At 33.9% G+C, this 17,163-nt stretch overlaps 1 protein-coding gene across 1 annotated transcript; it reads right to left on the minus strand.

The window, feature by feature from the left end:
- Positions 1 to 10,102: 10,102 nt before the first annotated feature.
- On the minus strand, positions 10,103 to 11,949 carry LOC100252842 (uncharacterized). The gene has a single exon (XM_002271036.5). It carries the CDS (start codon positions 11,711 to 11,713, stop codon positions 10,232 to 10,234), a length of 1,482 nt encoding a protein of 493 aa, XP_002271072.1. The 5' UTR covers positions 11,714 to 11,949; the 3' UTR covers positions 10,103 to 10,231.
- Between the last annotated feature and the right edge of the window lie 5,214 nt (positions 11,950 to 17,163).

The following is a 17,163-nucleotide window of genomic DNA, read 5'->3' on the forward strand; positions in this document are numbered from 1 at the left end:
TGAGCCTTTTAGGGGTTTTGTTTTCACCCAATTTTGGAGACCCAAAATGCATTTTTTTTTAAATAAATTATTATATGACTTTGTAAAGTTAATTTAATATTTTTGCCTCAACTCTAGACTTCTTTAAATTGACTTTAAACACAAAAAAAATATTGAAAATAGTTTTTCCAATTGAAAGATACAATTTTCCCTTTCTACATTGTCCTAATTTTGAATAGAGGAGTTGTTTAATTGTTTTTAAAATTGATATGTATGCTTTCTCACATTGTCTTTATTTTTCTTGTAAAATAGGCATTCTAAAAATGTTTCTTGATTTTTTTTTTTGGTGATTTTTTGGCACTTCTATGTTGGTTTAAAAAAAAAATTAGTTTATGCATGCTATTGAAATTCCCTAAATTTTTTTGTAATTAAATTCTCATTCTAGATATTTTTTTTAGCAGTTGTTTTGTGAAAGCTTATGTTCTGACAGCATGCTAGAAATTCTATATAGTCTTTAACTTATCTTTTAATCTAGAGTTAACTGATATATATTTGCTTGATCTTGGCTTTGGTATTGTAATATAGACATGATGAGGATGTTGTTTAATTTTTCCCATGACAAAATAATAATTTTTAGATAATTGTTTATGAATTTTCATTTGAATGCAATTGTTATGCCCCTTGCTGCATGTTTTTGTCCTAGTCACTAATTTTGATACTTATAACTATCTTGAGTATTAGTTTAAATTTAACAATAAGCTTGTATGTATGTCCTAGGTGATAGATGATATTCCTTTGGAATCTTGCTTTTTTTTTAGCTATACAAATGTTATATATATATCATGAATTGTTCTAACCCTATTTCATCATGTGTAAGCACACTGTAAGTTATGCATGTTATTTAGGTACATCTCTCACACCTTTTATCCCTTTAATTATGCAAACATGCAAACTTTGAGTGTGCAAATTCGGATATATGCTATTGCTTAGTATGTTTTGTTTGTTACTTCATTATTTGAATGAGATAGAATGCATGTTGCATGTTATATGTCTTGTTGTTTGAACTAACTTCAATGTCTTTTGATGGTGCTTAAGTTGTTGTTCAGGTACATACACTATCATCTTCTTTATGATTGTGATTTGACTTTCTTGTTTGGCATGCTAATTTTGAAATCACCTTAACCTATCTAGGTATCCATAATCAATTGATTAACTGCCACATTTCCCTCAACTTTGCCAATAAAGACCTTTTTACGACTTAGAGGGGTGCTACCTCTTTGAGGTACCTTCCCAATAGGTAACCTAATCCTCATACCTAAACTCGGGTTTTACAAAGACGAGTTTTTCCAAGACTTTTGAAGTCACATTTTTTTATGGTTTTTCTTTCTTATTTTATTTTCCCTTTTAAAATAAAATAAAACAAGTGGTAACTCCAGATTTTTTTAAAAAATATATTTTTTTTACCTTAAAAAACGAGTCTCACCAACGAGTAGGGACACATAAAAAATATGAGTCCAAACATATGGCTTAATTTTTTTGAACCATTTTCATGAGCCTTTTGTTCAAGGCTCATTTGGATCCTTAATGTGACAACGATTGGCCATAAATTTGAGGTATCATGCCATTGAAACGGGAATAGTGGAAGGATCACTACTACATAAGGAAGAAAAGGTGAGGCTCACATAGAGGAAGAAAGAAAGGGAATTGGAGATAAAAAAATAAAAAAATAAAAAAATAATATTTTAGAGAAGAGGACATTCAAAATGCTAATTTCATTTTTTATTAAAAAAAAAACCTCTCATTCCAAGCCATATATATTCCAATTAAAATGAAATCTCAGAGTGAAAATTTTAAAAATAAAAAAAGAAAAGAAAAAATAAATAAAAGAAATTATGTTATATTCCTATAGCCTAAGTACAGACCCTAAATTTTTGGCTTACTTTTGTGGCTCACTCTAACCAAGTCCATCTTGAAACACCATAAACCATACACATGTTTAACCATCACTTCCCTTTTCTTTTCTTTTCTTTTTTTCCTTATTTTTCTCTTCTTTCCATTTTCTTATATCTCTTAGACTCACACCCCTCATTTTTCTTCTTCTCTCATTTTCATTCATTTTATTATTTTCCCTACATTGTTTTTCTTTCTCTTCATTGTAATCGTCAACATCTCTCTCCTACTGTCATTTTACCCTCTCGTTGTCCTTATCCATGGTAGCCCTTGACCCCTCCTGGCACCACACCCACCTCCAAGCCCCACCAACAATCACCAGTCACCACACCACCCACAACTCCTCATCACCATCATCATCAATCTACTATATCCCACCATTCACGGATAGTTTAGCTTTCCTTTTCAACCTAGGGTATTAAAAGCAAGGTAAAGTCCTCATTTGATCCCCATAATTTATATTTTCAGCATTGGGTTTTGTTGGTGGGCTATCAAGGCATTGAGTTGTGATTGTTTTTAGGCCTAAATTTGTTCATGTGGGGTTTAGACTTCATTTATTGAGTTTAGGTTTGATTAGTTTATATTCATTGGGGCTTCATATGATTAGACTTTGTTGAATGTTACTTGGCTTATTAATTTTAGGTTTATTTTTTTGGGCTTAATTTTTTATTGCCTTGGTATAGACCCCTCATTTTGGGCCCTAGTGATGCAATATTTTGGCTAACATTAGGAAGCTTTTAAACTCCATTTCTTGGCAACCTTTGAAGGGACACGTAGTAGGAAGAGAAAGGAGAGTGGGAGTAGGTTTTTAAGGTTCTTTTAGGCCACCCGATGTGAGACACGTGGATGGGGAATATTCTTTAAAATAGGGTAAAGAGAAAGTTAGAGAGAAAGACTTTTGGCTTTGTTTAGGAAGGAGTCTTGAATAAGAAGAAAGAGAAAGACAGAAAAACCAGAAAAGAAAATGAAGAAGAACCAAATGAGGAAAAGCTTGAGAGAGCTAGATAAGAGCACCAAAAAAAGAGAGAAAAGAGGATTCATCAGCCTACATTTTCCACGAGTGCATTATTGCTCGCTTCTAAGGTATGCTCTTATCCCCACTCTGTTTATTTATTCTTTATGCATGAGTCACCTTCATTTTATGATCATTCCTTGGTATCCATTGATTTCTTGATCAATTGCCATACTTTCTTTAACTTGATTAGTAGAGACTTAATTTTAAGGTTTAAAAAGGTGTTATAACTCATCATCATACCCTCCTGATAGGTAACCTAACCCTTGCACCTAGACTTGGTTTTTGACAAACTTGTCTTTTTCCTTTTAGGAGTCACACTTGGGGTTTTCTTTTTCTTTTTTTTGTTTTTCCTTTTAAAACTAAACAAAAATTAAGTGGCAACTCCAAAAAAAAAATTTATGAAAAAAAAAATTGATTTTCAAAATAAAAAACGAGTCTTGCCATCAAGTGAGAACACACATAAAAAATGTGAGTCCATAAAATGGAGAACCCATTGGGGATCAATGATAGGGTTAAGCTTGGACTTAAGTTGAGGCACATATGGTGTTTGATTGGTCGATCAGTAGATACTCTTCTCTTTTTGTGTTTTTATTTGTTTTAGTGTTGATTGCACATTAAGAGCTTTGGTGTGATTCATGCTTGGTTTTTATATTCGTTTGAGATGTTGATATGTTGATTTAATTGATTGGTTCTTATGCATATCTTAGCATATTGACTCTCCTTGTTGTATGATTATCGTACTCACCCTTACACATGTATTATTGTTGTTTTATATTTATTTCATCTTAATATGTTGATTCTCTTTATTGTATATTATCTTGATTATCTTTGAGCATGCTATTCAACTTACTTATCCCATTTTTTGCTTAGCTTATGTATTAACATGGATGTTATTCAACTATTTGTTGCATGACTGTTTTTCTTTTATGTGATACATGTATTGCTTATCTATGTGAGACAAACATTTATCCATTTATCTCCAATTCCCTAACCTTAGTCAACCTTGTTTCTCTTGATCTTATACTTGATATGAGAGTTGTTGCTTTGTTTGTTTATCGACTGAGTTAATGATTCAAAGTAGGATCTAGTGATGGACTATACCTATGTTTGGGAGCATTCTAAAGGAGGTTGACACATTGATGTTGACAGGAGTCCGATCTTTGAAAACTTGTATAACCTAAAGCTAGATTTCAAAATACTTATGTGACCAATGTGTTTTTTTTTTTTTTGCTTTGATTTTATAAAATTTTTAGATACACACACATTGTTCACTATACACCTTAGATGGCCACTAAGCATTAAGAGATGAGAGCCTTCACCATAGGAAACCCCTTGGGAGAATGTGAGGAAGTGCGTATGTGAGATGATGGCCACCTTGCATGGAAGCACTTTCTTTCTTCAAAAGTGTGTACAAGGTTGCATACTGTTGGATGATACAAGTGCTTTTACTAAGGACCCTTTAAAATCTACCCTTCTCTTTTTAGAACTGTTTTGACCTTGTAGGGTGAGCCTTAAATTCTTGAATTAAGATTCCTTCCTCACACATGGGTGCATTTGAGAGGTTTCAAGATCGCTTTAGTCATAACATGGACCCAATACTCCTTCATTTGGTCTTTAGTTGAGAGTGCTCGAAGATCAGTATAGGTTTAAGTATCAATTGGAACACCATTTTTCATGTTTCATTAGATTCTCTTTTTAGCTCATTAAGTTTAGTATGTCTTCTCCCTAGGGTTTCCATATCCCCTTCTCGAGTTAGCACATTCTTTTAGTTTATTGTCATTTTCTACTTGACTCTCTAGGATATGCTCATTGATCACTTACCTTTAATTTTGTATCTTATACCTATCATGGACCTAATACCTCATTCTTTGTTCGATGCTTAATTCAATCTTCAATCCGATGCTCATCATTTTCATTATGGAAATATGAAAAACAAGTTTTCACATTCATACCTTTTTTTTAGAAAGTTGCCTTGATCACCTTATCATTTTTTTCTCTATGGAGTTCGGGTTGAAAGTTAAGTTAAGGATATGTAGTCATAAATGGAGTATTGATCTTGTGATAGCATTGTTTTTCACACCTTTCTTATCTTGGATTATTGATACAAATTCTCTAGTTCCATTTGCAATCACCTCACAATGGATACCTTTATGACTCTAGAGTTATTATCATACATCCAAATTTCAGAATGTCACCTTAGGACCATGTGTTTGCCTTATGTTGTATATAGTATTTAGGGTCTTATTTTGTGTCTCTCATTCATTTTGTTGTATTATTTTCATTGTAAGGGGTCAATCTAGGAGTTATTTGAGTCTAAAGTCATAGCCTTAGAGAAAGGTTGGAGACTAATTGATCATATCAAATTCATCCCAGATTTCAAACAGTTCAATTGATGTTAAACGAGCTAACTTCTATACTTGCTTCTATTCAAAAGTTTATGGTGAGAGTGAGTAGACATTTGGATCAAATAGAAAGTTCTCGCTATGATCATCATCTAATTGGCATAGGTACATATGAGACAGTTCCTCATACATCTAAGACAACAAAAGCTTTTCCTCCCAAGGTTTCACATAGTGTTCCATTTCATTTATATGATCATTATAAGACTATTACACCTCCTACCACCACAGCACCATATCACATTGTTCCTATTAATGATGATGTTAGATTGGTTGAGCAAGAGGCCAAGGTTGAGAGGCTTGAGTCTAAGATGAGGTAGATGAGCTTATAAGATGGAGGTTCGACTTGGGATGAAAGAGATGACATATTGACAGCTAGCTTGCCTACCAAATTTCAAATGTTTCGAACATTGAGTGCTATAATGGAATCAGTTTTCTAAAGATCTATTTAAGATTGTACAACATAGTCATGGGAGCATATGGGTTAGATGATGCATAGTTAATAGTTTTTTTCCCTATGTCACTTAGGAGGGCATAACAGAGATGGTTTACATTGATTGAGCCTTTTCGGACACAATTTGCATTTAGCATTGATATTGATGTATCCATACGAGAGTTAAAAGCCACCAAACAAAGGCTAGACAAGATTATATCTTACTTTATTAGTCGTAAGAGGGAAAATGTGGTTGGAATGGTAGATTGGTTTAAAGAGCAAGGTCATATTGATATAGTTCTTCAAAACCTTTAGTCGAGGTTTGCTAGACGCCTCGTAAGCATCACTTTCCAAGATCTCAAGAGTTTGTTTCAAACTGTTTTCAATGTTGAGGAGACTATTGCTCGAGGTCTATGGACAAATATTGTTTCTTCCCATGATAGTAAGAGAAAAAAGTCGATCAAATCACCTAGTAAGGCAAAAGAGATCAACATTATTAGTTGCCAGCATTAAAGGCCTGCTCATCCCTCATACTATAGGCCTCCTACAATCAGAGCCCACTTATCTCATTCACATTATCAGTATTAGTCGGTTTATATTTAGTAGCCTTACATTGATCGGACTAGTATGCAACCATGACCACCATATCCGAGACCTCTTGCTCATCAACCACCTAAATTATATGTTCAGAGGCCTATGAGATAGTATACACCATTGAGCATGACCACAATTTGAGCTTTTGATAAGCTTTGAGATATCAACTTGATTGTTCCCTTGGCACCATGTCATTTGTTGCATCCTATTCCTTCTCATTTCTATCTGCATAAGCATTGTGCATATCATCAAACCTAGGGACATGATACTGAGCATTGCATTGCACTCAACAATGTGACACAGGACATGATTTATTCTAGTGTCGTTAACTTGTCTGGCCCAAGTATGATTGTTAATCCCTTTGTCTACACATTCTACTCATGCAATTCCCTTTCATCTTGGTTTTCAATAGAGCATTATGGATGTTGGCGATATTCAGTGACCACTTGACACTATGAGATTTTTTTAGATTAGGTATTCTTTTACTTAACATAGGTGCATTACTTTGTAGTGTTTTAGTATAAAACATTCCATGGTTTGATTGTGGTAGTCGTCTAAGCCATCTTTATTTTATCAAGTCCAATTTTGGTTTAGAGTTGCAACTTATAGTTCATGTTGAGAATCCATTTGTTTGTAGTCCTTTACTTTTCACACATGATGTACTCATTGATTTATTTAGTGATGTGATTTTTTTCTTATAAGTATTTGTTCTTCCCTTTCTTATGAATATGCTTTACATCTCTTGTGTTGATATGTGTTATGCTTTTGATATGAGACATATTTCACTTGCATATCGTGATCATTTGGGTTGATCTATCATAGAGGATATTAAACCTATTGACCTAGGATGAGATTGACCTAGGGAGTTTGGGACTACGACACATTTCATCTAATGATTAGAGTAGCATCTTATACATATCTATATCCATACCCTAACTTTTTAGACTTGATGACCTACCTATTTTGAGCCTAGTATGACACCCCCTTGACACCACTATATGACCTTACCACATTTGTCTATCTTAGTTTAATACAATACATTGGACTTGAGATGAGTGTTGCATGATAATGGATAGCTTGTGATGAGAGAGTGATTTGATCACTTTATGAGCTTGTTGACTATTTTATGGTTTAGATGGGCAAAAAGGTTGTTGTAAACTATCCAAATTGTCTTGCACATGTCTTCGGAGAGTTTTATATGGTTATGAATATTGATTTTATAAGATGATGAATAGTGGTTTATGATAAGAGAGTGGCCTGATTTCTTCATGACATTGTTGACTATGTTATGGTTGAGATGTATATAGAGGTTACTCAGAATATCTGGAGAGAGCTTTCATATTATTCTAAAGGGTTTATGTAATTACATTAGATGGATACTAGTTTTTAGTGTCGACTATGTGAGATCTTGAGAGCATGATGTTTGAGGTTTTGGTCAAATGATGGGTGACCATCATTTCATGAGCCTATTTACCTTATTACTCTTACATATAGAGTTACCCGTTGCTAGCTATTTGAGCCTCAAGTGGACATTACAGTCTTTTACGTCGTATCACCTCATTTACCTTTGGTACCAAGTTGGGAACCTTATAATGCTTGTATGCTTTTATTATGGACCTCATGAGCATTGGACCTAATAGACATATTTGGGTCTATTTCCTCATTCTTCATTGTGATATTTCTATCTTGCTATCATCACTCTTTTCTATATCACATATCATCATTTGTGATGTCTGTCCTGTTGTCCTCTCTCATCATTGCCTACTTGGCATTATCTTTATTCCAACTTAAGTGTTGGTTTTTCACACATCACTACATGGAGGACAGTCACATTCTTTGCCTTAGTTCACCTCATGGGTAGTGGTTTAGAGATCTTAGTTTAAGAGGTTGTCTTTTTTATGAGAATTCATGTTACATCAGTATATAAGGAGGGTTTACTCATGTGACTGTATTTTCATGGAAGATTGTTTGTTATTGATAAGGGTATGCGCAAAAGGAAAAAAAAAGGCGCATTATTTATATGTTCATTATATTATTCTCCTTTGGACTCATGTATGGATGTGTCAATTCATTTCACAAGGTTTATATGTTGGAGAAAGTTCGTACGAGAGCTCTCAATGATCTTCAATTCTTCTTGAGATTTTTCCTGTGATGTGTATGTATTCTTGGGTAGGAGTATGAACCATCCATTTGATTTTTGTGAGAAAGGCGAGAAATCCTTAGGGTCTCTAGATTCTTGCCCAATTTATTATTCCATCCATTTATGATATGATTGTTTTCCATGCTTTGATGCATATTGACCATTACTCGCTTTCCTTTCTCTTTGCTTTCCTCTATCTTCATTTCATTACTTCGTTTCATTACTCGATCTCTTTCTTTCTTTTCTCATATCTTTCGATGTCAAATTTGGATTTAGCATTCATATTTGGTTTATATTCATCTTGTTGATGTTTGGTATGTTATTTCTTCTACCATCCTTATTGTATTTGGGACACCCCTAAGTCCATGACTCATGAGGTTTTTTTTTTTTTTTTTTTTTTATGTATTGCATCTCACACATGAGGGTTATGGGTATTATATTATTGAATTTTTTAGCCTAGTTTCCTTTTGTTTCTTTCACCCTATTACCTTAACCTACGTTACGTCTAAGGTCTAGAGACCACCTTGAGGCTGTGATATCTTACATTGTGTTGGATAGCTCACACATGGGCGATGCTTGAGATTTGAAGATTACTTGGAGCATTAGTGATGATGGATTTTGAGATGATGGCTTACATGGGGACATACCCCTCTCATTGATGATAGATTTTGATATGAGATGATGGCTTACACTAGGACATACCCCTCTTACTGATGATAGATTTTGAGATGATGGCTTACATTGGGGCATAACCTTCTTATTGATGACAAATTTTTGATATGAATGAGAATGCATGTAAAAAATGCAAGTACACACTAAGGGTACATGCAAAATGTTTTATTTTTGATACAAAGAAACAACCTTTCATATGCTAACTGGTTAAATAATAACAAAAGGTAGTGATAAAAACAAACTATTGATTCCAAGCAATACATATTCCAATTAAAATGAACTCTCAAAGTAAAAATGGAAAAATTTAAAAAGAAAAAAAATATTATGTTCCATCCCTATACCCTAATGATACATACAAAATGTTTCATTTTTTATATAAAGAAACATTTCATATGCTAATCAATCAAATAGCAACAAAGGGTAGTGATAGAAAGAAATGATTCCAAGCAATATATAATATTCCAATTAAAATGAACTCTCAAAGTAAAAAAGAAAAAACAAAAAACAAGAAAAAAACCAAAACAAAAAACAAAAAACAAAAAACAAATAAAAAAAAAATAAAAAATAAAAAACAAAAAACAAAAAACAAATAAAAAAAGAAAAAAAAAATTATTTTCTATCCCTATGGCATAAGGGTACTTATCAAATATTTCATTTTTTATATATATCAAACATAGGTTAGTGATTAAAAAAAAAAAAAGGGAGGGGGGGGGGGGGGGGGGGGGGGGGGGGGTGGGTTTCGTTCACCCTTAAGGTTTTGGCTAAATATATCTAGTTTCCATAGGTTTGAAATTTTAAATACATCCCTTATTTTGAGTGAAAGGGGAGACGAGTAAAAATTAGAAATAAAAATAATAAGTAAAGTATTTGTGAAATTGCAAACCAACAAGTATTGATATATTTAACCAAAATCCAAAATCTGAAAGAAAGTGAAAGAAATTATTATAAGCAATATATATTCCTATTAAAATGAACTCTCAAAGTAAAAAATAGAAAAAAAAAAAAAGGAGAAAAAATTAAAAGAAAAAATTATGTTCTATCCCTATAGCCTAAGGGTACATACAAAATGTTTCATTTTTTATACAAAGAAACATCCTCTCATATGCTAAGGCCATCTTGGTTGCAGTAAACATAGAGGTTGCATATATCCTACACGCCTTTCCCCTTTGTGCTAACCTTCTTCTTCCCTCTTTCACCACTTGTTCCATTGCTTCCAACAGTGACTCCACATTTGGAGAAAACATGAACCCATACTCATCATCAACCACAATTGTGCCTTTTATGCTTGGAAACCTTGATGCCAATACAGCCTTCCCACTCATCATGGCCTCCATTAGAGTGAGATCGAGCCCCTGAGGCCTAAGAGTTGGGTTCACAAAGACATCGATCGAGTTGTAGAAGGCCCGAAGCTGGGAAGGATTCATGGATCCCAAGACTAGTACCTGGCGCCCCAAGTCCTTGTACCTGTTCTCCCATGGCCCTGAGCCTGCAGCAATCAAGTAGGCATCTGGGTGTCGTTTTATGAACCTGGAGAAGGCCTCATGGAGTATGGGATGCCCTTTGTCCTTCACTAGCCTCCCTGCAACTCCTAGTACTAAACTAGCGTTTTGTGGGATCCCGATTCTGGACCGGAACTGGTGACCTAGCTCCAGGTCCTGCCGGAAGTCTTCCTCATCGACTCCATTCAGAATCACATGGACTCTTTTGGTGGGGATTTGGTATACATCCCTTAGCATTTCTCCACAGCTATCGCTTATGGCTACGTGGTGGGCATAGTTGTGGAAGAACCTTATTTCATTCAGGACTTTTGGGATCACCCCTTGGACACTCCTGTTGAAGCCTGGAGAGATGGGCTCACCGGGGGGGCGCAGGGCCAAGTCTTGGTAGAGGTCTGAGCTCAAGCTCTCAAGGGCAATACCGTGCCATGAGACCGCAAGGTTGGGGAGAGTTTTCGCCAGCCAGTGAGGCAGCGCGACGCTTTCTGAGTGGACTACGTCGAAAGGGTCCTGGCGGTTCTCCTCAACAAACTGCTCCCACGCCTTGTTGTAGCGCCACCGCCCTGGTTCCCCTTCATGGCAGTGAATTCTCGGGGATGAGGACGTTGGGGTGCCGTTAGGCTGCATATTCATTTCTTGCAAAGCAGCTGCTCCTCTCTGGTCTCCAGGCGGGGAGGTGAAGATGTGGACGCGGTGGCCGCGGCGGGATAGGGCTGTGTGCAGCGTGTGGGCATGGCGCTCCATGCCACCTGGGGCTGTGCCAATAGGCCATTTCCTTGAGAAGACCGCGATCTTGAGGACGACGGGTGGGGCACGGCTCCCGCCCAGCTCCAGGCGGTTCCAGGCGAACTCAGCTACACGGAGGTCACCGGTCCAGGGACTGGCATGGGAGGAGAAGGTGTTGGAGATGGAGGTGGAAGGGGCATGGAGGAGAAGAAGAGCTGGAATGGTGAAGAGAACAATGAAGAAAAGGGTTGTTGTGAGGCTTGTTTGGGGTGGAAGAAAGCCCTTTTTGGGCTTGGTGTTGGGAGCCATATTGGGGGAAAGTTTCAAAGTATGGAGAAGGGCGTTTGTTTTGTGTTTGAAGCTTTTGAAAAACAAAACTTTCTAGGTGTTCATTTGATGGTTTTGGGTATGTGGGTTTGAATCCCAAATAGGAAAGTGAGGAGAAAAAGTAGGAAAGAAGGAGGTTTTGTGGGAGGCCAGCATGCACTAAGGCAAGTGGGTTGGGTTTTGTAGTTACTCTTTTCTTTTTAGTGCGTTTCCCACGCCTCTTATGAGAAAAAGTGGATTCTTTTTATACACATATGGTCTACATATTGACTTGTATGAAGGGAAATAATAAGATACATATATGTAGATGTATAATCTACATAAAGTAGCATTGATTTGGGGAGCCTCAACCTTTGGATCAAATTAAGACTAACTTTTTTTAGGTCACATGATCCTTGATCTACTTCCAAGACCAAAAAGACACATGATGAATTTATATATTGATGAAAAAGGGTATGTGGATGGGGGTGGGTTGTAGGATATTTTTTGTGGGATCATAGTACGTGGTAAGTGGGTAAGTCATGTGGGGCTGCCAAGATTGACCCCAATTGAGCCTAATTTTGAGTAGATGCCCATTGAATTGAAAGGTAGGTTTTGAATGGTTTATACATTTTAAAAGAACTATTTTATTCATGATGTGATTGGTGATCATGTGAATTATAAAGACATAAAAAAAAAAAACAATTTCTTCGATTTTTTATTTTTTATTTTGTTTAAGATTTATATTTTTATTTATTCCATTATTCTCATCATTATAAATTAGAATTTTTTTTATGATAGGTCAAAAATTCATGTTTAGTATCATATTAAAAAATAACAACTAATAAAAAATAGCTACATCATCATAGGTAAGTCTTATTTATTTGTATTTTAATAATAATTTCATTTATTTTATAGCTAGTTCTCATTTATTTACAACCTTCTTCAAAGTAAAACCTTTATCATACTCATTAATGAATATATTTTCTATGAAGAATTGTTAATATTGGTGAGCCTTCTCTTCCTCCTTAGGATTATGATGAAGTAAAAGTCAACTACCCACCTTAGAGGATATGAAGCAGACCCATTTGAATGATGATTTTGACCTAAATTCTCTTTATGTTCCTAAGTTTTGAGTGTGATGCGTGTGTTCATACAAATGCAAAATTCCAACGCATTGACCCTTAATACATACATGTGAGGTGGTGGGCTCTATAAGCCACTTGCATGTGCTTTTGGCTTGGCCTAGAAGCACAAATTTTATTTATTTATTTTCTTTTAGGGATAGGCTACTTTGCTCTCTTTCTTAGCTGTATATGTATGTGAATTTGAGTGTAACATTTAAGCCAATTAATTCATGTGGTTGTCATTTGTCAAATCACAAGAAAGGGGATTATATTTGATGGAATTGATTAGTTATTATTTTATGGGATTTTTATGCTTTTTGTTATTTTATTGTTGTTTTATTTTTTATTTTTTGAAAAGCTTATATAAAAAGGAAATTGTAATTTTGCGGCATACGATATGATGTGATATATTATTTATAATTTAAATTAAAATCGTCTTTTAAAATTATAAGTACGATGTTTTTCCCCTTATTATTCATCGGATGTTTTCCTCTTATCATTTGCAACAATTTTTGGAAAAAAAATAGCTCGAAAAATAAAGCCCTTTCTTTTACATGAATACTTCCATTTTTTATTTTTCTGTTACATGAATACTTTTTTTTTTTTTTTTTTTTTTGTGTAATGAAGTTCAATTTAAGTAGTCCTTGTCGTGTAAGTATGTAACTAATTTACAAATTAATCCAAAAGTTTAGACTTCTTCATAACAAATCATAGATGTATTAGTTGATTTATAATAGTAAAACATTAATTAATGTTCAACATTCATCCAACAAAATATGAATATGAAAGAAAATTCCAAAAGTTTGGAAATTGGATAGAATCGAGGAGAGACCACAAGTTTTTGAAATTACTTTATGGTATGTTTAGCTCTAAACTCAAATTCAAGTAAGGCCACACATTGGGTTGGGCCATTCATGGCCCATCAACCTAGGTCCAAGTTTTGACCCACATAACCGAAAATTTACATTGTGTTTGAATCATGGACTGGTCCAGTCTAAGCCCAACAGTGGAACAAGTGAATTCAATCCACATTGATTTATTGCTTATTATTTAATTATAATTATGTCACAATATATTTTTTATCTTTTATTTTTAAGAATTAAAGAGAGCATGGTGATGATTCTAACAAGGGGTTGACAAGGTTTGATTTAGGTATATTTTTAATCAACTCAAGAATCAAATCAAGTTGATGATTTTAATTGAATTAGACTTTAGTAGGTTTAATTGAGAGAGAGAGAGAGAGAGAGATTTCTTTTCTAAATTACTCGTTCATATATTTTTTTTTTCTTTTCTAAAATACTCTTTCATCTATTGAAAATTCCTATTATCTCTCATTCTCCCAACATTTTTTCTCCAAATTTTTTATTGTCGAATATATATTACATTTTTTTATAAAGAAATTTAGATAATTTATTTATTTACTCATTCTTCTATTTTCCATATTTTTCTATATCTTCTATTTCTTTTTTTCTATAATATATATTATTCCACTTTTCATGAAAGATTTAAATAGTTTATTTACTAAACCATTTTTGTCAATATTTCTTTATTCTATAATATTTTCTCATACCTTTTATAAAAATTAAATAATTTATTTACTATTATTTTTCCATTTTTGTCACTTCCTAAAAATTCCTATTGTGTTTCAAACATTTTTTCCATATTTTTTTTATTCTTAATATATATACTTTATTTTTCATAAAATTCAAATAATTTATCTACCATATTTATTTATAAAAAAATTGGATGATATATATTTCTGAAAAACAAGTTGTGGAGGCTCTTATTATTGGCAAAAAGAATGAGGGAGATTGCTAAGAAAACTTTTCATGATAATTTTCATTATCCTTCTAGTCATCTTTCAAAAAATAAGAGATTTTTATGAGTTCATCTTTGTGAATATTGGATCTATTAATATCAAGCATAATCTTCATAAATTTTAGGAACTCAAAACTAGCTTGGTCAACTATTCATATCTTTAAGATCCTCATAGCTTCAAACTGGGCAGGTAATCCTAACGACTTTTCTAAGTCTTCTAAACCAAGATTCTTTAGTTACTAAGCATTAACTTTCCTTCCTTTTCTAATTCCATAGTTGGTGGAATTATTTTGGCCCAACACTTAGATCCTACCTATGATCTTCCTTCAAGATTTTGAAAATTTTCAAAAATCCTTTGTTCCTCTTAGGGAACTTTTAACCTTCCCCAATGAATTCGCTCTTGCATGGATAATTTAGTGGGATAATACCAAGGACGAAAATGTCGGATAAAATCAGCGATTTATCTTTGAAATATCATGTGTCAGTGACACCTGAAGTGAAAAGGTGATTGATCAGCGGATATTTCGAGAAAATCGATAAAAAAAAATCGGTGATTTATCGTCAATATATCGGATTTTGGAAATAAATCATGGAAGCGAATGAAAATGGTGTTGTGGGCGCAAAAAATCGACGATGTATCACCGATTTATCAAGAAAAATCGATTGATTATGTCAGTAGCTTATCATTCTTGGTGACAGGCGACAACTGCTTTTTTAGCTTGCTTTTTAAGCTTGTGAGAGACTATTTTTTAAGCTTATGGCAGACTAATTTTTAGGTTTGTGGCAGGCTTTTTTTTAGGCTTGTGGCAGACTACTTTTTTGGCTCATCCAACGACCAAAAATATGGTCATATATATTGAAGTAGTTGAATGATCAAAATGGTTTATTAAAGGGCTCAGATTAAATATGGCCTTGATCTAATGGCCAAAAACATAGCTGCCTTTTTAAAGTTAATCCCAATAATTAATTGCCAAATCCAAGAGCTAAGATTAAATTTGGCCTTGATCTAACGATAAAAAACATAGCCTTTAAAGCTGATCCCAATGGTCAGCTGCCAAATCCAAGGGCTAAGATTAAATATGGCCTTGATCTAATGGTTGGGAAGTGATTCCATGTCAGATGCAAGAAGGATTTGACACAAGCACATGGGTGAACTCGGAGTATCCTATCCATGTGGAGGCAGTGGGCAAGACTCAAGAAATGTATACATGACATCTTCAGATTTTTAATCAATACTATCGAGGCTCATTGACTTGGTACCAATATTGTCTCCAACAAGAAGATGCGATTTTTTCATCTATCAATTCCATTGAATCATATCGGTCATCATTTTGGCACTAAAGGTTCATTACAATGTAATATATACAAATTATTAATATTTAATGAAATCTAATCTTTCATCTAGTTTCATAATGAGTGTATACTTATAAAATTTAAATTTTTTATCGATCGACACGAAATAATTAAATTTAATATCGGAAATCATATATACATATATCAATTTCTTCAATAAAACAACTTTAAAATGTTTATTATACTTCTAAAGATATATCTGAGAGTTTTTTCTTACATTTCCATGGCTTTTGATCACTTTTTGGTTTACCGATATTTTGTGTCAAAATATTCATCAATATATCTTCGAGATATCCGTAAAATCAAAGTACCGATATATCCGTCATTACCAATATTTTTATCCTTAGATAATATCATCATCAAAGAAGCCTCATCGATCACTTTTTCCCTCTTTAGGAAGGATATTTAAGACCAACTGGTAGGATGCATTAAAAAATGATGCCTCTGCCTAAACAGTTCAAAAATACTTTTAGAATCATCTTTCTCAAACTCCATGTCACAATTTCTTCTTAAGAAACAATAGATTCAAACTCAACTTGTTCCAACCAAGACAATCAAGGAGTATCAAAGGCTCCTCAAGAACAACTGTTCTCTCCTCTCTTAAGGTGAAACCTCTTAAGGTGAAAAGGAAAACTTGGAGGATGAAGCAAAATCTAAAGATTTCCCTCACCATCTCCTAGGCAATATAGATGGTTATGAAGGAATTCTTTCTTCCTCCATCAGAAGATCAAAGTGATCTATGATCACCAATATTGAAATGTCACTCTAAGATCAATCATGAGTCTTGAAAGTTTCTCCAACAACATTTTTCAGCCTTGTACAAGAAAATGTTCTTCATTAACATCTTTCAGCTTTAAATGATCAATCAACCTACATCGAAAGATGAAGCAAATAAGATTCCCTACTAATAACATCTTTTAGCTTTAAGTCATTCATGCTTACACCAAAAGAGAATTCTTTATATGCATGTGAAGTTTCAAAAAAAAAAAAGTCAAAATCTCTACAGTAACAAAGTGAATTTTACTATTTACTATTTACTATTCACTATTTTATGCACAAAAAAAAATACTATTCATATATACATTTATACCTCTGGCCAGCTTGAACTCACCCCAAACTGGTATTCGATATAAAGCCGCTTCTCTTCATGCACGA

This window comes from Vitis vinifera, chromosome 2 (genome assembly GCF_030704535.1).
Source record: "Vitis vinifera cultivar Pinot Noir 40024 chromosome 2, ASM3070453v1".
Taxonomy (NCBI): domain Eukaryota; kingdom Viridiplantae; phylum Streptophyta; class Magnoliopsida; order Vitales; family Vitaceae; genus Vitis; species Vitis vinifera.